Raw genomic sequence first — 21335 nt, forward strand, 5'->3', positions numbered from 1 at the left:
GGATGGGGATATTTGTGGAGCCTCCTCCTTTAATGAGTTGTTTAATTGTCCACCACCATTCACGGCTAGATGTGACAGGACTGCAGAGCTTAGATATGATATGTTGGTTGTGGGATCACTTAGATCTGTCCATCACTTGCTGCTTATATTGTTTGGCATGCAAGTAGTCCTGTGTTATAGCTTCACCAGGTTGACACCTCATTTTTAGGTATGCCTGGTGCTGCTCCTGGCATGCCCTCCTGCGCTCTTCATTGAACCAGGGTTGATCTCCTGGCTTGATGGTAATGGTAGAGTGGGGAATATGCCAGGCCATGAAGTTACAGATTGTGGTTGAGCGCAATTCTGCTGCTGCTGATGGCCCACAGCGCCTCATGGTTTCCCAGTCTTGAGCTGCTAGATCTGTTTGAAATCTATCCCATTTAGCACAGTGATAATGCCACACAACATAATGGAGGGTATCCTCATTGTGAAGATGGGACTTCATTTCCACAATGACTGTGTGGTGTTCATTCCTACCAGTACTGTCATGGACAGATGCATCTGTGGCAGGCAGGTTGGTGTGGATGAAATCAAGAATGTTTTTCACTCTTGTTAGTTCCCTCACCACCTGCCGCAAACCTAGCCTAGCAGTTATGTCCTTTCGGACTCAGCCAGCTTGGCCTGTAGGGGTGCTACCGAGCCACTCTTGTAATGGACATTGAAGTCCCCCACCCAAGGTACATTCTGCACCCTTGCCACCCTCAGTGCTTCCTCCAAGTGGTGTTCAACATGGTAGAGCACTGATTCATCCACTGAGGGGGTGGTGGTACGTGGTAATCAGCAGGAGGTTTCCTTGCCCATTTTTTACCTGATGCCATGAGATTTCTTGGGGTCTGAAGTCAATGTTGAGGACTCCCAGGACAATTCCCTCCTGACTATATACCACTGTGCCACCACCTCTGCTGACTCTGTCCTGCTGGTGGGATGGTGATGGTGGTGTCTGGGACATGATTCCATGAGTATGATATGTCAGGCTATTGCCTGACTAGTCTGTGAGACAGCTCTCCCAATTTTGGCAGTAGCTTCCATCTGGTTTCATTCTTTTTAGACTTTGTAGCCGCTTGATAATGGCTAGGCCGTTTCAGAGGGCAGTTAAAGTCAACCACATTGCTGTGGGTCTGAAGTCACATATAAACCAGGCCAGGCAAGGATGACAGATTTCCTTCCCTGAAGAGCATTAGTGAACCAGATGGATTTTTTGGACAATTAAGAATAGTTTCATGGTCATCATTAGACTCTTAATTCCAGATTTTTGTTGAATTCAAATTTTACCATCTGCCTTGGTGAGCCTTAAACCCGGGTCCCCAGAGCATTATCCTGGGCTCTGGATTACCAGTCCAGTGACAATACCACTATGCCATTGCGCATCCCCACCCCCCTCCCCCACCACATCTAGAGGTCTGAACTGATGTTCCAGGTACATGAGTTGGGGGAATTTAAATTTAATTAATAAATTGGGAATAAAATTATAGTCTAATTAATAATGTTTATGAAAGTAAAGGATTGTCATAAAAACCCATCTGGTTCACTAACGGTCTTCGGGGAGGAAGTCTGCTGTCCTTACCTGCTCTGGACTGCAGATGTCTCCAGGTCCATGGCAGAGCTGTTGACTCTTAACTGCCCTCTGAAATGGTCCTGCAAGCCACTCAGATTTATTAATCTGCTACAGAGTGGGGTACAAAAGCACTGTGGGTGCACCTATAGCATACAAACAGCAGCGGTTCAAGAAGGCAGTCCGCCACCACCTTCTCAAGGGCAATTAGGGATGGGCAATAAATGCTGGCCATGTGAGTGGTGCTTTCATTCCATGAATGTGAGAGAAAAAATACTTGGAGCAACTGGGCAGGTGAGGGTTGCAGGTCATGAAAAAGCTAAATGGGTCTCAAAAGCCATGTTATGAATGCTCATGGGTGAATGGAATTTTATAACTCCTATCGGACTCCTGACACAGGAGTAGTATGTCAATAATGTTGTTTCTTAAAGTGATCACTCTCTTGCATTGCAGCTGTTGACATGTGTAACACTGTGGAACATGGGTGTGAGTTTGAGTGTGTCAGCACCCCTGGATCATACTTCTGCATCTGCCCTGCGGGGAGGCAACTCAATGAGGATGGAAAGACCTGTAACAGTGAGTTAATATCCCTGTCTGCACTCATTCGGTCTCCGCTATCAGCTATTTCCATTGCATGGCCTGCTAGTAATGCACCACTGCGAACACAAATTGATATAGCATGGCAGGAGGCCATTCAGCCCACCTTTCCTGCACTGGTTACCCAAAAGAGCTATCCTATTAGTCCCACTCCATCTATTCTTCCCCCATAGCACTGCATATTTTTGCTTTACACATATTTTTCCAATTCCTTCTTGAAAGTTACTATTGGATCTGCCTCCGCCACCCTTTCAGGCAGTGCATTCCAGATCACATCAACTTGCTGTATTAAAGAGCTTCAGCTCATCTCACCGCAGGCTTTTTTGCCAATTATTTTAAATCTGTGTTGTCTATTTACTGAACCTCCTGCTAGTGGAAACACTTTCTCCCTATCTACTCTGTCAAAACTCTTCAGACTTTTGAACATCTCTGTTAAATCTCTCCATAATCTTCCCCTAACTTTCTCTAGTAATGAGAAGAATAGAAAATGCTGCAAATGCTCAGCAGGTCTGGCAGCATCTGTAAAGAGAGAAACAGTTAATGTTTCGGGTCTGTGATCTGTCATCATCTTCTCTCGTCTCTGAAAAGGTCTCTATTACTGAAACCCCTTTTAAAATAAATAAGGAAGTACGTGATTGGCAAACTGTATATGTTTTCTTATTGATAATCACCCTCTCTGCACAAACACTATTCAGATTATTCATCGAACACAGATTCTGGTCAATCACCAGGAGAAGTTATGCCAGTTTTGCTCTATGTGATCATTCTGCATGTGTAGATGTGGGCAATGGCCAACGGACTGTCCGGCCATGGGAGAATCCCAGGAAAGACTTAATGGCGGTAAATTCTCATTTCCACCCCAGTGGGCAGTAATACAGCAGGGTAGATCATCCACTCATTATAGACCCACCCAATTATCACCCCATTTCTTTCAAATAAAGAAAGAATTTGCATTTATATAGCATCTCCCATGACCTCAGGATGTCCCAAAGTGCTTTACAACCAATTAAGCACTTTTGAAATGTAGCCACTGATGTAATGGACAAAACACGGTAGCCAATTTGTGTACAGGAAGCTCCCAGAAAGAGCAATGTGATAGTAACTAGGTAATCTGTTTTTAGTGATATCAGTTGAGGGATTAATATTGGCATGGACAGTTGCCCTGCTTAGAAATAATGCCCATGTGTTCCACTTGAGAGGGCAGACACAGCCTTGATTTGGATGACTCATCTGAAAGTGAGCACCTCTAACAGTACACAAATAAAAACAAGAGGACTCCCTTTTAAGACAGATGAGGAGAAACTTTTTCTCCCAAAGGGTCACTGGTGGAATGCTCTTCCCCAGAAAGTAGTGGAGGCTGGGCCTCTGAATTTATTTAAGACTGAGTTAGACAATTTTTTGTTAGGCAAGGGAGTTGAGTGTTATGGGGGAGTTGGGGGGGGTGGGGGGGTTTGACAGGAAATTGGAGCAGAGGCCACAACCAGATCAGCCTTATTGAATGGTGGAGCAGGCTCGAAGGACCAAATGACCTCCTCCTGCTCCTATGTTCCTACAACACTTCCTCAATACTGTACTGGAGTGTCAGCATTGATTTTATGCTCAGATCTCCTGTGTAGGACTTCAACCCACAGCCTTATGACACTGAGGAGAGAGGGCTTCACATTAAACCACAGCTGACAGTATGGCAGTGGAGTGCAAGTTGATAGAACCCATGATGGATGTCTTATCTCCTCTGACATTTTACCCCAGCAGTGAAGACAAAAATTTGCCCCATTATGTCTTTATGTACCATGTTCCAGAAGGGTTTGTTTGTGAAAGATCAGGAGCAGATACTGAATTTTCCTCTCCTTAACCTACAATATCCACACCTTTGCCCATTGGCGATCTAATGATTAAGCATCTCTGACTACACTAGGTGGTACATTAAACCATTGAGTCTTTCAGGTGATTTATTCCCCCCACATCTCCCACCTCTTTTTAATTTTAACACAATTGCTTGTTTTTTTAATAGGATGCAGTAAGGCAAACATTGACCTGGTCTTTGTGATTGATGGGTCCAAAAGTGTGCGGCCTGAGAACTTTGAGCTGGTGAAGAAGTTTGTGAACAACGTTGTGGATTCCTTGGATATCTCCACCCAAGGCACCCGTGTCGGCTTGGTGCAATATTCTAGTCGTGTCCGCACAGAGTTTTCACTGGGCAAGCACACGACCACTCCAGCTCTGAAGAAGGCCGTGAATGATGTGGTGTATATGGAGAAAGGCACTATGACTGGACTCGCTCTCAAACACATGGTGGAGAACATCTTCACTGAAGCAGGAGGAGCAAGGCCCGAGTCTGAGAGCCTGCCCAGGGTGGGCGTCGTATTCACTGACGGCCGTTCTCAAGACAGCATCTCCGAGTGGGCTAAAAAAGCCAAAGATGCAGGTAAGCTACAGCCGAGCCTTGTGTACGCAGCCATCTGGAAAAGTATCCAGTTTGCAAACTAGAAGTTCCTATTTGCCATTTGTGTCAAACTTTGTCTGATTACCCTCCCCCTAAACACTTTGGGATGCCACTCCCACCAAATCCAGTTCACCCATCACCCCCATGCTCACAAACTTACATTGACTCCCAGCTCAGGATAATGTCATGGAATCTTTTGCACTGAGAGGGGAGACATGATGTTGACTCAATGTCCTATCTGAAAGAATGCACATCCAGCAGTGCAGCGCTCTCTCAGAACTGAATGAGAATGTCAGCCACAATTTTGGGGCTCAAGCCTCTGGAGCGGGACTCAAAACCATAAGTGTCTGACCCACTGAGAGAGTATTGGGAGAAGATATGAACCTTGCAATCAAGAGATTGGAGACTGAGAAAGTGAAGGAAGGATTGCCTAACACATGAAACTCAGGAACGATCAATGTTTCCCTTCAGAAGGGAACAGTAAATCAATGCAGTTGTCTGACCCTAAGTTACTGGCTGGTGTTGAACATCTCTGTTTAATTTTAAAGTGCCCCTTCATGATTTTTTATGAACCTCTGACCTGACTGTTGACTTTCCTCCTGAACACTGACCCCTTCACCCAACACATAGGCCAGAATTTATCCCTCATCGGGTGGGCTCAGCGGGAGTGAGTGGAGGTGGTGGGGAAGCTGACCATCGCCCACGATCGGCTCCGCACCTTGATTTCACACTGGCGGGCGTGGTTCGCGAGCGGCAGCGCTGAGCGCTACCTGTGTCGGCGGGGTGGGGGGGGAGGGTGGGGGAGGAGGTTGAGCAGGCCTGGTGTGCAGTTCATGCATGCGCGAGAAAGAGCGCTTCAATCTCCCTGAGGCACGGAGCTGCTTCAGGGAGATTAAAGCGCTTTTTTAAAAAATGAGTAACAACAGTAAAAATTTTAAATACATGTCCCCTCATGTGACTCTGTTACATGTGTTTAATTCAAATATAAAGTTTTTAGTGAACATTTATTTGCTTTGGGAAACCTCATCCCACTCATGGATGAGGTTTCCTAAAAAATGTAAAGGTTTTCAGTGGCCCGCCAACCGGAAGGTTGGATGGGCAGTGTAAATTTGATTTTAATTAGCTTGTTTATGGCCTTAATAAGCCATTCAATTATCGGGCGGCGGGCAGCCAACCCCACGCACGCCTGCTGAATGAAATATCGTGCGAGTGTGGGGTGATGTTGGGACACATACCCGACGTCATCACGCATCATTTTATGCTCAGGCGTGTCGGGCACACGTCCACACACCGAGCGTAAAATTCTGCCGGAATGTCAACCTAGGAACATGAAGATTCCAATGTCTTCACATTTTGGCAGTCCTTCCCTGTGAAATAAGTTTGGCAGTACCATTGTGGTTAAAAGGACCTCAGAATAAAGCAAACTATCCTTAATTGGCACCCCATCCACAACGTTCACCACCGATGCACGGTAGCAGCAATGTGTGTACCATCTACGAGATGCATTGCGGAAATTCACCATGACTCCTTAGACAGCACCTTCCAAACCCATGACCACTACCATCTAGAAGGACAAGGGCAGCAGACACATGGGAACACCACTCCTGAAAGTTCCCTTCCAAGCCACTCACCATCCTGATTTGGAAATATATCTCCATTCCTTCACTGTCGCTGGGTCAAAATCTTGGAACTCCCTCCCTAACAGCACTGTGGGTGTACCAACACCACATGGACTGCAGGAGTTCAAGAAGGCAGCTCACCACCACCTTCTCAAGGGCAATTAGGGAAAGGCAACAAATGCTGGTCCAGCCAGCGACACCCAGATCCCCTGAATGAATTTTTTAAAAAGAGTTAAAAAGTGGACTTTCCACTGCATACTCTTAATCATGCAATTTCATGCTGTCCAGGGGTAGAGTGGCTATATAGGAAAGCAGGAGAAATTTCGGGTGTGCCAATCGGAATAGTTCCATCGTCAGTGTGACATTTCTCCGTGGCATTCCAGTGGAATCCCATGCCCTTTTGGGAAGAACCAGTCCAGTCCCAGCACAACTGGTCAGTGATGGGCAAAGAATTTACAACTTAACAGTTTGGGATATCGTGCTTCTGGTATGGGCTAAGAGTGCGGAGATGGAATTTTTAACCCTTGAATTACTGAGCCTGTTAACATAGGTCAGGCAGATGGCTGGTGTGACTAAAGGAATGTAACACACAATACAGTAAACCCTCAGCGGGTCAGGCTGAGAGAAACAGAGTTCATGTTTCAGGTCTGTCTCTCTCTCCACAGATGCAGCCTGACCTGCTGAACATTTCCAGCACTCTCTGTTTTTATTCCAGATTTCCAGCATCCACAGTGTTTTGGTTTTCAAGACAGTAAAGCTTGTTCTTCTGAACTAGGCCTGGTTACAGAATCATAGAATGACACAGCACAGAAAAAGGCCATTCAGCTGATTATGCCTGTGCTAGCCCTCTGAAAGAGCTATTCAATTGGTCCCTTCCCCTTGCCCTTTCCACATTGCTGTATAAAAATTCCCTTTCAACTAGAGATCCAATTCCCTTTTGAAAGTTACTGGTGAATCTGCTTCCAACATCTTTTCAGGCAGCCCATTCCAGATCTTAATGACCTGAACTAGATTTTTGGACACTAAGGGAATTAAGGGATCTGGGAAGAGTGCAGAAATGTGGAGTTGAGGTAGAAAATCAATCATGGGGAAACCAGCTAGAGTCCTTCCTGCTCCAAAGTCTTATGTTCTTGTGTTCTGGGACACAATAATGGAGAAAGACATTTGGATAAGCACACTGATGTAATCCACAGCTATTGCTGTGTTTATTTTTATAACTTAAGCAGAGATGCACACACACAGACACATACACGCAATACACATGTGCACACATACACAGCCACACATGTATGCGTACACACATGTACATGCACACATACATTAACACACAAATACAAAACACACACACACACACACACACACACACACACACACACACAGGCACATAGATCTGCGCAAACACATGCACACAAAAGTGCCCACACACTGACTGACACACAAACATGCATCCAAAAAGAAATACACATACCTACACTTGCACACACAGCCAGGGGTTCAGTAACATATGCACAAAGAGACGCACATGCACACACATAGACACACACACACACACACACACTTGGGCCAGGATTTTCCAATGGCTGGGCAGGCCCAGGAGCAGTTGGGAAGCAGACCGACACCCACGATGGGGCTGTAACCGCAATTTCATGTTGGCTGGACAATTAACGGCCAGCCAGCGTGAAATGCACGCTGCAGTGCTCAGCGCCGCCGGGGTAGGGGGTGGGAGGAGCCCGAGCACTGAAGTTCACGCATGCATGCGGGTGCAAACAGTAAAAGCCCCCTGAGGCACAGAGCTGCCTCAGAGAGGTGAAGAATTTTGAAAATCAAAAATAAAGAATTTAAATATGTTAATAACATGTCTCCTCATGTGACTCTGTATGTGAGCAGGGACGTGTTAGAACTGAGTTTGAAAAATTTTTATTTTTCTTTAAATCATCGAACGAAACCTCATCCCGCCCGTGGATGAGGTTTCTCAGAAAATCCAAAGGCTGCTTGGCCTTTTCGCCTGCCCGCCAACAGCAAGGTTGGATGGGCAGCAAAAAATTTCATTTAGTTATTGCTTTAATGGTCTCAATAGGTTTGTTTATTGTCAGCGGGCGTGCTGCCGACTCCCACGCACAACCACCAACCAAAATATCACGCAAGTGTGCGATGACATCAGGATGCTCGCCCGACGTCATCGCGCATTATTTTACGCTCATTCGGGTCAGACGCCTGCCCAACGAGCACAAAATTCTAAGATAAAAGCAAAAAAACTGCGGATGCTGGAAATCCAAAACACGAACAAAAACAAAAATACCTGGAAAAACTCAGCCGGTCTGGCAGCATCTGCGGAGAGGAACACAGTTAACGTTTCAATTATTCTGCTCTTGCTCTCATTAATCAGTTAGTGGATTTTTGTTGCCTCAACCTCTTTGTCTGCGTTTAGTGAGCGACCAATTCCCTGTTGATGCGTATCCTTGCAGGTATCACTATGTACGCTGTTGGTGTTGGGAAGGCAGTGGAGGATGAACTGCGAGAAATTGCCTCAGACCCAGTGGATCAACACTTCTTCTACGCATCAGACTTCAGTGCCATCGATCAAATTGCTGAAAATCTAAAACTAAACATATGTGAGGGTGAGTTTCTTCTGCTGGATTGGTTTGAATCAGTAGAAAACCACTTGAAGTTTTAGATCTTTGTGACAGCATGGCTCAATGAGTTAGTTAATCAATTCCTGATCTCACTTACTTTCCAGCTTTGTTTAGGTCAGAATTCCAGTTCAAGGTTAAAACGTTCAGAAAGAAAATACTTGAATATTCTGTTGCTTTTTTTTTTATTTTGCCAATTACTGAACCTTAACTGAGCCATTGCTAAGCATTCAGCCCTGTCCTCCATCTGTCTCCTTACCTTGCCACCTCTTTGCTTTCTCCTCCACGACCCTCGACTCTCCCCCTCTCCGAACGCAGAGACCACGACCAGGGGTTTTCCTCGAGCTGGTTCTGCTCCTCCATCATAACTTCATCTCAAGTGTGGCGGGAGATGGGATTTGCGTAATACTTCTGGCAAAGCTACGGTTGCAGAGCTCCAGCCACTCTGGGGACATTCCTGGATGGGGAGCTCCATTCAATGACGGGGAAGGATTAGATCACTGAATCAAACAGCATGGGCGAAGGCCATTCAGCCCATTGCATCTGTGTCAACTCTCCACTTTTGCCCCATAGCCCTGCAAAGTTATCCTGTTGAAGTATAGATCCAAGTTGAGCTCGCCTCTAAGTTGGAGCTGTCCAACTTAATCATCCACAGATTCATGCCCAAAAACTGATAAAGTTTTATTAATTCACTCTAAATAAAGGAAAAACAGATTTATGATTCTCCCTGTGTTCACTCATTCTTCTTAACACATTTTGAATGGAATGTTAATCGAGGCCCTGGTTGCCGTCTCTGGTGAACATAAAAGATCCCATTTGAAACAGAGCAGTGGAGCAATCCCCAGCATTGTGCAGTATTAATCCCTCACTCAGCATCACAAAAACAGCTAGCTTTTCCCACCATAAGCACATTGCTGTTCGTGGGAGCTTGCTGTGCGCAAATTCACAACCACTTTCCAACATTACTGCCAAAGAAGTTCTTTTTGAAGTTGTACTGTGCTTTGGGGCAATCTGAGGCTGTGAAAGGTGCTATATGAATGCAACTGTTTCTTTCTTTCAGAGGAAGCGACTGGACAGGAGACGATTAAAGATCCATGCGCATGTGAATCTCTTGTAGCATTCCAACAGGACACACTGTCGCTGTTAGAAGGATTCTCGCAAAAACATATCCTTTTCCCCATGGAGTGACTGCAGAAGGTGCTGTTGTGTGTTTCCCGCTGTTGCAGCCCTACCTGGGTTGTGAGATATCTGGGCAACCAGCAAAGCAGTAAAGTTAAGATATGGGGCATTTAGTTGAGATACAGACCACTTGCACTCAGGTAGAACGTGGGCTATTTTATGTTTTATAATTGAGATTCCATCGTGAAAATCCCATGGGGCAGGATGTAACCAAGATTGAAAGTGTACGAGAAGGAATGAACTAGTTCAAGAAGGGTTACTTAGGTGTTGGCACATAGAAGTTTTAAATGCCTGTAGGACTGAAAGGAGTAATTAATTCCATAGTTAGCAGTTGAATCCTGCTGAAAAGAGAGACATGTCGTTAAAGCTTTTCATCTTGCACTCATCAGGACAAACTCAAGAATGCCAAATTTCAAATGATCACAACAATTTATACTACAGGAGATGAGTGCTGAATAGTTGGCAAGTCAACTCTGATTGGCCTAGGTGTTGCCATGGAGAAAGTAATGGGGAACTATAGGCTCCCCAAGCTCTTGGGTAATTCAAAAAAGGTGCAAGGCTTGAACATGTTCCTTTTGTTTGCAGAGAACGGGTTCCTATGTATAAATGTATGTTGCTTCCAGCAAGCATAAATGAGCCACTTTACAAGCGTGACTTTCTTAAATTGATTGTTAGTGTAACTATTAGCACACTCAAGTGCTGCCCAATTGCGGAATCACATCTAACAGTAGATGTTAGTAGAGGCTACGAGTCCCTGTTTATGAAAGAATTAGGGCATGAGACGGAGTGAGGAATCTTGATTTCAGTGCAATGAAGATACAGCGAAGAAAAGGATTACATTGGACAATAAAACTTATGACAAACCTAAACTAAAGTTCCAAGGTACAATGACAATATCAATACCATGTAAAAGCCTAAAAAGGTTGCAGTTTGGAGGTTAAAGGTGGGAGAAGGTTTATAACCTATTAGAAGATGATGATCAGAAGCTGGAATTGTAGGCTGCCTACAATTTAATACAGGGAGAGATAGCACAGTGATTATGTTACTGGGCTAATAATCCAGAATCCTGGACTTGTGATACAGAAAGCATGAGTTCAAATCCTGTCATGGCAGCTGGGGAATTTAGATTCAATTAATCAAATAAGCCTAGATAGCAGAGACAACAACAATGGTAAGAATGAATCTTTCAGATTGTTGAAAAAACCCATCTGGTTCACTAATGTCTTTTAGGGAAGGAAATCTGTCACCCTTACCTCACCTGGCCTATATGGTTGACTCTTAACTGACCTCTCTGCCTAGCAAACCAGCCAATCAGTAAGAAGGCGGCTCAACCACACCTCCTCAAGGGCAATTAGGGATGGGTGACAAATGCTGGCTTTCCAATGATGTCCAGATCCCATGAATGAATATGCAAAAAACTTGGGTTCACATCCAGGTATAATTGAGATTTTAAGAAAATAAGCAGCATTGGGTAAGTGCTCTGAAGTTGAAACAAAAATAAATAGCAAATTGGTCAGCATCCAGTAAAAAAAAGAACTAAGGGGCTCAATGTTTCAGGTAAAGATCTCTTGTCTAATACAAGCTTCCCTCCTGAAATGTTAACCTACCACAATGCCAACAACCCAGTGTGAGATTTTATATCTAAAAGCATATAGAGGCACTAGAGAAGGAGTGAAAAATGATTAATAAGGATTATTACCGGAACTGAGAGGGTACAACTTTCAAGAAGGACTGAATGGCTGGGGCTCTTTTAATAAGAAACGTAAGAAATAGGAATAAGCCATTCAGCTCCTCGAGCCTGCTCCCCCATTCAATAAGATCATGGCTAATTTGATTAGAGCTTTAATACCACTTTCCTGCCTGTCCCCCATAACCATTGACTCCCTTGTCAATCAAAAATCTCAAACTCAGCTTTGAATATATTCAATGACCCAGCCTCCACTGCTCACTGGGGAAGAGAAATCCAAAGAAAACGACCCTCTGAAGGTAGAAAATCCTCCTCATATCCGCCTTAAATGGGAGATCCCTTATTTTTAAACAGAGGCCCCCTAGGACTAGATTACCCCCACAAAGAGGAAACATCCTCTCAGAAACCACCCTGTCAAACCTCCTCAGAATGTTACATGCTTCAATATCGGAAAACAGAAGACTGAGAGATGACCTGATAGAGGTCTTCAAGATTATGAATGGGTTTGATTGGGTAGATGTAGAGAAGGCGTTTCCACTTGCAGGGAGAGACCAAAATGAGGGGTCGTAAATATGAGATAGTCATTAAAAAATCCAACAGGGAATTCAGGAAAACTTTCTTTGTCTGGAGAGTAGTGAGTGAGTGGAGCACACTATCACACAGAGTGGCTGAGGCGAGTAGCTATATGCTTTTAAGAGGAAGCTAGATAAGCACATGAGGGTGAAAAGATCAGAAGGAAATGTTGATAGGGTTGGGTGTAGGAAGGAGGAGGCTTGTGCTAAACAGCGGCATGAAGCAGATGGGCCAAATGGCCTGGTTCTGTGTGATAAATTCTATGTAATTCCAGTTTTGTCCATGGTTATTTCCTCCTGAGGACAACCTTGAATCTTCCTTGACCTCGAACACTGGCCCAGATGACAGGGAAGTTGGAAGATTTGGAGAACAGGTTGCCAAAATCAGTGAAATAAAACGTAAGCAGAAAAATCACCACCATCATTGCACCATCAGAGGTGTTCCTACATCGCTAAAGTTATTTTAGCTTTTTTGTGTTATTGTCTCATTTCCTGGGTGTTTTTTCATAAAAAGAAAATATTCATTTAGGATGCGTTTTTTTTCCACTGCTTTGAACAGTACAGGACCAGTTTCACAAGATCATTTTACAAGATGTATATCTTTCCACTTTTTATATTACATTCGCGTATGTGGTAAGCACTCCCAATATTTTGTTTAAAAACATAGGCGTGTAAAAGTGCACATTATTCAAATGGAACGATTAAAGTGTGTCGAGTCGGTATTGGTAACAGTGAACCGTTGATAGCGAGTAACAGAAAAGTCAGTGCGTGGTGGCCACATGTTTGTTTTAAAGGAGCTAAAGGGTTAAAAAAAATACTGCTGAAGTGAAATAAAAAGTGAAAATGCACAGCAGACCCTATCAGCTTCTCAAAGGAAACAATTGATTACAATTGTAGTCCACATGGACTGCAGCAGTTCAAGAAGGCAGCTCACCACCATCTTCTCAAGGGCAATTAGGGATGGGCAATAAATGCTGGCCCAGCCAGTGAAGCCCACATCTCATGAATAATGAATAAATAAAAATCAGAATGAGGGTCAGAGAAAGACCAGATGGCCCATTAACCCTGCCCCGCAACACAATAGCTGAGGCATCATGTCCAGACAATTTCCACACATTCACCCATTCCATTGCCCACCCCACCTGACCCGCGCAGCTGTGTAATCCCCTGGGAAAAGTGAAAGTAAAACAGAGTGAAAACCCCAGGCTAATAAGGGGGAGAAATGCTGTGAAAATTCCTTTCTGCCTCAGACAGTGAAAACCGGTCAATGAGATCACGTAGCCCAAGTATTATCTACAACAAAGCTTACCTTCTACATGATGCAACCTCTGCCCCTGTTGGGAACCACTCCAGCTCCTATTGAAGGTTAATACAACAACAACAATACGCATTTAAATAGTGCTTTTAATGTAGTAAAAACTCAATGTGATAAAAGTATAAGAAATAGGAACAGGAGTCGGCCATTCGGCCCCTTGAACCTGCTCTGATATTCACCAAAATCATGCCTGATCTTCTACCTCTGCTTCACGCATTACCCCCACATCCCTTGATTCCCTTAGTATCCAAAAAAACCTATTGACCTCTGTTTCGAATATGTTCAACAACTGAGCATCCACAGAATTCCAAAGATTCACAACCATCTGCTTGAAGAAATGCCTCCACACCTCAGTCCCAAATGGCTGACCCCTTATTCTGAAACTGTGACCCCCTGGTTCTAAACTCCCCAGCCAGGGGAAACATCTTCTCAGCATCCACCCTGTCAAGCCCCTTAAGAATTCTAATTTAATTAACTGTGTTTCAATGAGATCACCTTTCATTCTTCAAAAATGTAGGTATTATAGGCCTGGTCTACTCTCCTCATAAGACAATCTCCTCGTCAGGAATCAGGCTAGTGAACCTTTGTTTGCACTCCCTCTAAGGCAAGTACATCCTTCATTAAATAAGAGGAACAAGACTGTAAACAGATGAGGGTCTATGTCTGGCCACTCCCTTTTTCTCAGGATAGCTGACAGGCCTACTGTGCATTTTTGGCTTTTATTGCTGTTTTCAGACACATAGTTGGCCACCATTTTATGTTGAGTGCATGCAGTTGATATATTGGATAAATGGGAGCCGGGTGGGAGAGCAGGGCTTTTTTAATATTGGGCAGTGTGTAAAACAGCCTAAAAATCGAATTTCCCACCCATTATGCGCCATGCCAGATTCTGATTTCGATTGACATCCTCGGATGGAACAACCAGGTGGTTTTCTGTATAACTGGCAGCAAAATGGATTTTGGCTATTTTACATCCCCAGCAAATGTTAAAATTGCCCATGTGCAATCTAAGATGGACTACAGGATTCTGTGACAGAAATAAAAGAAAATCACAAATCTATGATGGGACTTACTATAACTTTTTTGATAATAAAGACAATCTAGTTCATTAAATAAAAATGTACAATAAACTAAACAAGATGTTTCCCATTGACCTTCTCATTGATTACCTGTTCAGGTTCACACTGGAGGCATTTTTCATGATCCATTTGTTGGTGTTTATGTTTTTTTTCTCACATGACACGTCAGTTTCAAAGACGTTCCCAGAGGCTTCATGGTGCAAAGCACCAAAGCAGAAAAAGTCAGCCAGGGTTTGTGCATGTGTGTGTCTGTCTGTCTGTCTGTGTGTCTATATGTGTGTGTGTGTATATATGTGAATGTGTTTTTCATCATTACCCCTGGTGGCCCTCAAGAACCGATTCTTGGTCCCTTCCTATTTCTCATCTACATGCTGCCTCTCAACGACATCATCTGAAGGCACGGTGCCAGTTTTCACACCTGTGCTGACGATAGCCGGTCCTATCTCACCACCATCTCCCTCAATTACTCCACTGTTGCTACATTATCAGATTGCTTCTCTGACATTCAGTACTGGATGAGTTGAAATTTCCTCCAATTAAATATTGGGAAGACTAAAGCCATTGTTTTTGGTCCCCACTCCATACTCTGTTCCCTAGCTACCAACCGCATCCAACTGCATCCCTGGCAAAGTCTGAGATTAAGCCAGTCTGTTCACAATCTTGCTTTCACATTTGATTTGAAGATGAGCTTCCGACTTCATATTCGTGCCATCACCAAGACCAACTATTTCCATCTCTGTAGCATCACCCAACTTTGTCCCTATCTCAGCTCATCTGCTGAAACCCGCATTCATGCCTTGTTACATTTAGACTTGACTATTCCAATGCACTTCTGGCTGGTCTCCCACGTTCTACCCTCTGTAAACTTGAGTTCGTCCAAAACTCTGCTGCCTTTGTCTTAACTTGCAGCGAGTCCAGTTCCCCTATCACCCCTGTGCTCGCTATATTGGTTCCCGGTAGAGCAACATCCTTATTTTAAAATTCTCATCCTTGTTTTCAAATCCTTCCATGGCCTCACCCACTCCCTATCTCTGTAACCTCCTCCAGCCCCACAAACCCGCCAAGATATCTATGCTGCTCTAATTCTAGCCTACTGGGCAACCCAATTTTAATCGTTTGACCATTGGTAGCCATGCCATCAGTTGACACTCCTTAAAACCTGCCTCTTTGACTGAACTTTTAGTCATCTGACCTAATATTACCTTATGTGGCTGCACTTCATACTTTGTTTCATAAGGTTCTTGTGAAGCATTTTGGGATGATTCATTACGTTAAGGTTGCTATGTAAATATAAATTATTGTCTGTGTGAAAGTGTCTTGTGTCTTTGTGAGTGTATGTTGTATAAGTGTGTCTGGATGTGAGTGTGCCTCTGTGTGAGAGTGTTTGTGTGCCTGACAGTGTATGTGTGAGTGAGTGTCTCTGCATGCATATGCCTACATTTATGAGCCTTGGACGATGACAGAATTGGGCTCAACCGTGATGCTCGCTGTTGTGATGAGTCAAATTCAGATGAGACAAAATTCTGTTTGTGTCAACGTTATCAACCATTCCAGCAGAATAGCAAAAGCCATAGAAAAATGCCTGTGACTAGCCAAAACTCCGCAATAGTTGAGCCCGTTTAGCCAAACCTTTCCTGGCAAGAAAAATAATGCCGAAATGCTTTGCAAAAGAGGTGCTTCCGCGGCGCAAGCAAGCAGGCTGCTTCTGTCAATGATCATGTGACCACACTGACCAATCAAAGCAGAGTGGTTCGATCTCAGCTGGACAAGCCATCATTTCATATTGGGATTTCTCTGTGAAGAGATGTGCGAAGTGTGTGAGTATGGTGAAACCTGTGAGAAAGTTAAATGTCTACCCATTCATCCACCTTTTTCCCACGTTAACCCCATGAAGACCTTAGATGCTTCAGGACTTCCTACTACAACATGAAAACAGCAAAAACTTATTTGACTGCATTGACGACATGGCAAACTATATCGCACATAGCCAAAAATAGCACACTAAACAAAAAAAGATTATGGATTTCTTCCAGTGATAAATCCTGGCCAATTTCAAGGTCAACACATGATACCATGTGAGATCCACAGCTATCAGAAAGCTCTGCTTAACCATAAATTTCGAGGCAGTTCCCTGGAATTTGACTGACCAAGAGTTTACCATATTTTATGTCTCAGATCTATGCAGAGATGATGCTAGTTTCTATGGTTTTGTTCACATTGATTTAAATTGTCTACTCCATGCTTCAGCTCTAGCTTTCTACTGCTTTGTTTATTTTTCTCTGAGTCCACACCCAGGCTTAACCAATCAAGCACAGTGAGAATCAATTGTGAACAGACACATAATCAAACACAGAACAATTGAACACTACATTCGCCATAGTTTATTATTTGCTAGGACTCACTGATGGGAGTATTGTCCACTAAATCTGCATTGGCAGGAAGGGAGGGGAGGAAGACAGAATAAAAATACCAAGAAAATCAATAAAGGATATATTGTAAAATTGGGCATTAGAATCTTCATGCTTGTACTTGATAGTAGAAATTTCAGACATAAATATGATATATTAATGTATCAGTGCATGTGTAAGTATGCAAACCATGATATATTTTATATAAAAATAATTTATTTTCATTTTTGGGGGGCAGATAATTCCAAGGGCAGGATTTTTAGTGCGGCAGGCGCCAGCAATTGGTGGGTCAGGGAGCAGCTGGGGAACGGACCCCTGACTACAATCAGCCCCCGACCGTAATTCCACGCTGGTTGGCCAATTAAAGGCCAGCCAGCGTGAAGTGCGCACTGAGAAGCTCAGCGCTGCTGGGGTGGAGTGGGAGGTCAGTGAACGCTGAAGTCAGAGAGGGCATGGGGAAGCGGAATGAAAGCTCCCTGAGGGCAGAAATCTGCCTCGGGGAGCTGAAGAATTTAAATGCAATTTAAAAAATCTTAAAATCCAGAAAAGAATGCACACACATCAGAATCAGTCACTTGAACACATGCAAGATGAAAATTCTGCCCATTTTTTTTTTCATTTAATAAGGGAAACCTTATCCTGCGCTTGGATAAGGTTTCCTGAAAAATGCAAAGGCTATCTGGCTGGTTCGTTCACCCGCCAACCATAACATTGGATGGGCAATGAAAACTCTCCATTAATTACAATTTCAATGGCCTTAATAGGCTTCTTAATTGTCTCTGAAAACCCCTGTCAAGTGGCAAAGGGGAATATCACTGTTAGAGATGTTGAAAGGCAAATTCTCAACCAGTGAACTAAATACTGAAATTGCTGGAAGGCCACCTCGTGTCATCAACAAGAACTGTAAGGAATTTGGAAGACATCGATCAAAATCAACCCATCGAATCTTGTACTCCGGAATGGTGCTAATGAACTGTTTTAGCCCACCCTCAAAATCTATGTTTTTCTGTGCCTTATGTGTCTTGTAGGTGTGTGTGTCTAGGGATTTGAGAAGAGGTAGAGTTTAGGTTATAGAATTAGAAATTAGCCGTTCATATTTCTTTCTTTTGCCACTGGTTAACCACAGTTTGTTCAATAGACAGTTATTTACTTATTAAGTTTACAAACCTGGTGTTCATATCCTATTAACCTAAAGCAAACAGTTAGATAGAATTGGGGCAATCTGGTGGTTTGGTCAAATTTCACATTTGTCATGGCTGGGATAGCAGTGGGGCTGGATATTACAGCGCACTATCCTCAGTGAGTCATGATAGCAATGATGTCAGGACACTTTCCTGATGTCATCACATGCCATTTCACGCTCAAGCAGGTGGGCGTTCACCCACACGCTGAGCAAAAAACTCTGCCCCAAGTCATTTTTGCAAAATCAAATTTGAATTATCAGACACTCGAGTGAACTGACTTTAAATTAAAAAAATTCACATGGTGTGCCTTTGTGGTAATTATGGTTTTACCTAATGTGTAATTTAACTTTAAGAAGAATGTTTGTTAAGGAAGATCACATGCCCTTTAATACCCAATAGGAGAGTAGCGTGGGCTACCGCAGTAGTTAGTAGTTAGCAGTATAGAGATACAGTTTGAAGTGAAAGCACGCATGTAGTTGCTGCTGAGCACCTTTGTAAATAAACTAGAAGTTTTCCACCTAAGAAGTGTCTGCTGATCAACTCTATCAATAATACCAACTCGGCCACCACGCTCAACAAACTGGCAGCAAGGATCAACAGGATCCAACAAACTGGTGACAAGGATAAAACAAGTTTAACAGAAGAAATCAAGTGAAACTGTACCTCACACAGTAATTGTAAGTAGAAGTTCTGTATGAATCGAAGAAGTAATTCCCTCTCAGAATGCAGCAATTCAGAAGAATTGATCCTTTCGATTTCATTATATTGAACGCCTCACTTTCTTTTTCCAAGCAAAGAAGATTACAGTGGGAGAGAAGAGGCAAGCAACCCTCTTAAGTACATGTAGGAATAAAATCTATGGCTTGATTCGGAGTTTGATGGTACCCTGTGCCCCAGATTCAAAAATCTTTGATGAATTGGTGGACCTGGTGAATAGTCATTATCAACCAAAGCGCTCGGTGATGATGCAAAGGTTCAAGTTTAACTCGGAACAGTAGACCCCCAGGGGAGACAGTTGCAAGCTATGTAGCAAGGTTATAGCAGTTAATGGAACATTGTGAGTTTGGTACAGCTCTAAACAACATGCTCTGAGATCGTTTAGTGTGTGGTGTGAATGAGGACACAATTCAGAAGAGATTGTTATCCGAAGCAAATTTGGATTTCAAGAAAGCACTACAGATAGCGCCATGGAGAGTGCAGTAAGAGATAGCGCCATGGAGAGTGCAGTAAGAGATAGCGCCATGGAGAGTGCAGTAAGAGATAGCGCCATGGAGAGTGCAGTAAGAGATAGCGCCATGGAGAGTGCAGTAAGAGATAGCGCCATGGAGAGTGCAGTAAGAGATAGCGCCATGGAGAGTGCAGTAAGAGATAGCGCCATGGAGAGTGCAGTAAGAGATAGCGCCATGGAGAGTGCAGTAAGAGATAGCGCCATGGAGAGTGCAGTAAGAGATAGCGCCATGGAGAGTGCAGTAAGAGATAGCGCCATGGAGAGTGCAGTAAGAGATTCAAAAGCCATACAGGGCATGCAAAATGGTGCCATCCTCCAGAGGTCACGTCTGACCAATTTGATAGAATTTTTCGAAGAGGTGACCAGGTGTGTAGATGAGGGCAATGCATTTGATGTAGTCTACTTGGACTTCAGCAAGGCTTTTGATAAGGTCCAGCATAGGAGACTGATAACTATGGTAAGACCCCATGGGATCCAAGGCAATTTGGCAGATTGGATCCAGAATTGGCTGAGTGGCAGGAAGCAGAGGGTGATGGTCGAGGGGTGTTTTTGTGACTGGATGCCTGTGTCCAGTGGGGTTCCACAGGGATCGGTGTTGGGTCCCTTGCTGTTTGTGGTACATATAAACAATTTAGACTTGAATGTAGGTGGGTTGATCTGTAAGTTTACGGTTGACATGAAAATTGGTGCGGTGGTAAATAGTAAGGAGGATAGCCTTAGATTACTGGAGGATATAGACGGGCTGGTCAGATGGGCTAATCAGTGGCAAATGGAATTTCATCTGGATAAGTGTGAGGTGATGCACTTGGGCAGGACAAACAAGGCACGGGAATACACGATGAGTGGTAGGACCCTGGGAAGTACCAAGGATCAGAGGGACCTTGGTGTGCATATGCACTGGTCCCTTAAGGTAACAGGACAGGTAGATAAGGTGGTTAAGAAGTATTTGGATGTGCACTTGCGATGCCATGGCATACAAGGCTATGGGCCTAGTGCTGGAAAATGGGATTAGAATAGTCAAGTACTTGTTTGACCGGCACAGACTCAATGGGCCGAAGGGCCTTTTTCTGTGCTGTAGACCTCTATGAATCTATGGGCAGGATTTTCCGTCAGCGAGCGGGGGGCAGGGCCTGCTCACCGACGTGTAAAATGACGCGCGGTGACCTTGGGCGGAACTCCCAACGTCAATGCGCCCCATTTAAAATTTCCGGCAGGCGGGAGCGCAGGAAAATCAGCTGTGCACCCGCCGACCTGTTAATGGCCAATTGAGGCCATTGACAGAGTAGTTAAACTAATTAATGGACCTGCCCGTCCAACCTTAAGGATTGCGGGCAGGCCAGGAGCCCTGGCGGGCATTAGAAAAAGCATTAAACCTCATCCACGAGCGGGATGAGGTTTCATGTAGGCTTTAAAAAATTTTAATAAAGTTTTTGTAAAAATTATGGACATGTCCCAACTCATCTGACAGTGTCACATGAGGGGACATGTCAGGGATTTTTTTCTCCTCTATTTTTAATAATTTGTACTGTAGAGCCGATCTCTGTGAGGCAGCACTTAACCATCATGTAATGAAAGCTAATCTCAAAGCTTGAAATCATCATCCAATGTCTAATTCCGACCTTCGCTAATGTCCTTTAGGGAACGAAATCTGCTGCCCTTACTTGGTCTGGCCTACATGTGACTCACAGCCGCATGATTGACTCTTAACTGTTCTCAAGGGCAGTTAGGGATGGGCAACAAATGTAGGCCTTGCCAGTGATGTCCACATCACATTAAAGAATAAGTTAAAGATTTCAATGGGGC

General features: G+C 43.9%; 1 protein-coding gene across 1 annotated transcript in view; it reads left to right on the plus strand.

The window, feature by feature from the left end:
* Positions 1–14768, plus strand: part of matn4 (matrilin 4) — a 72512-nt gene extending 57744 nt beyond the window's left edge. Inside the window, exons 9-13 of the mRNA XM_041204654.1 lie at positions 2045–2167; positions 4200–4613; positions 8716–8868; positions 9941–10045; positions 12653–14768. Coding sequence (XP_041060588.1) covers positions 2045–2167; positions 4200–4613; positions 8716–8868; positions 9941–10045; positions 12653–12714 — 857 coding nt within the window. The 3' untranslated portion in view covers positions 12715–14768. The remainder of the gene's footprint in view (positions 1–2044; positions 2168–4199; positions 4614–8715; positions 8869–9940; positions 10046–12652) is intronic.
* The last annotated feature ends 6567 nt before the right edge of the window (positions 14769–21335 follow it).

The sequence above is a fragment of the Carcharodon carcharias genome, chromosome 14, assembly GCF_017639515.1.
Source record: "Carcharodon carcharias isolate sCarCar2 chromosome 14, sCarCar2.pri, whole genome shotgun sequence".
NCBI lineage: Eukaryota > Metazoa > Chordata > Chondrichthyes > Lamniformes > Lamnidae > Carcharodon > Carcharodon carcharias.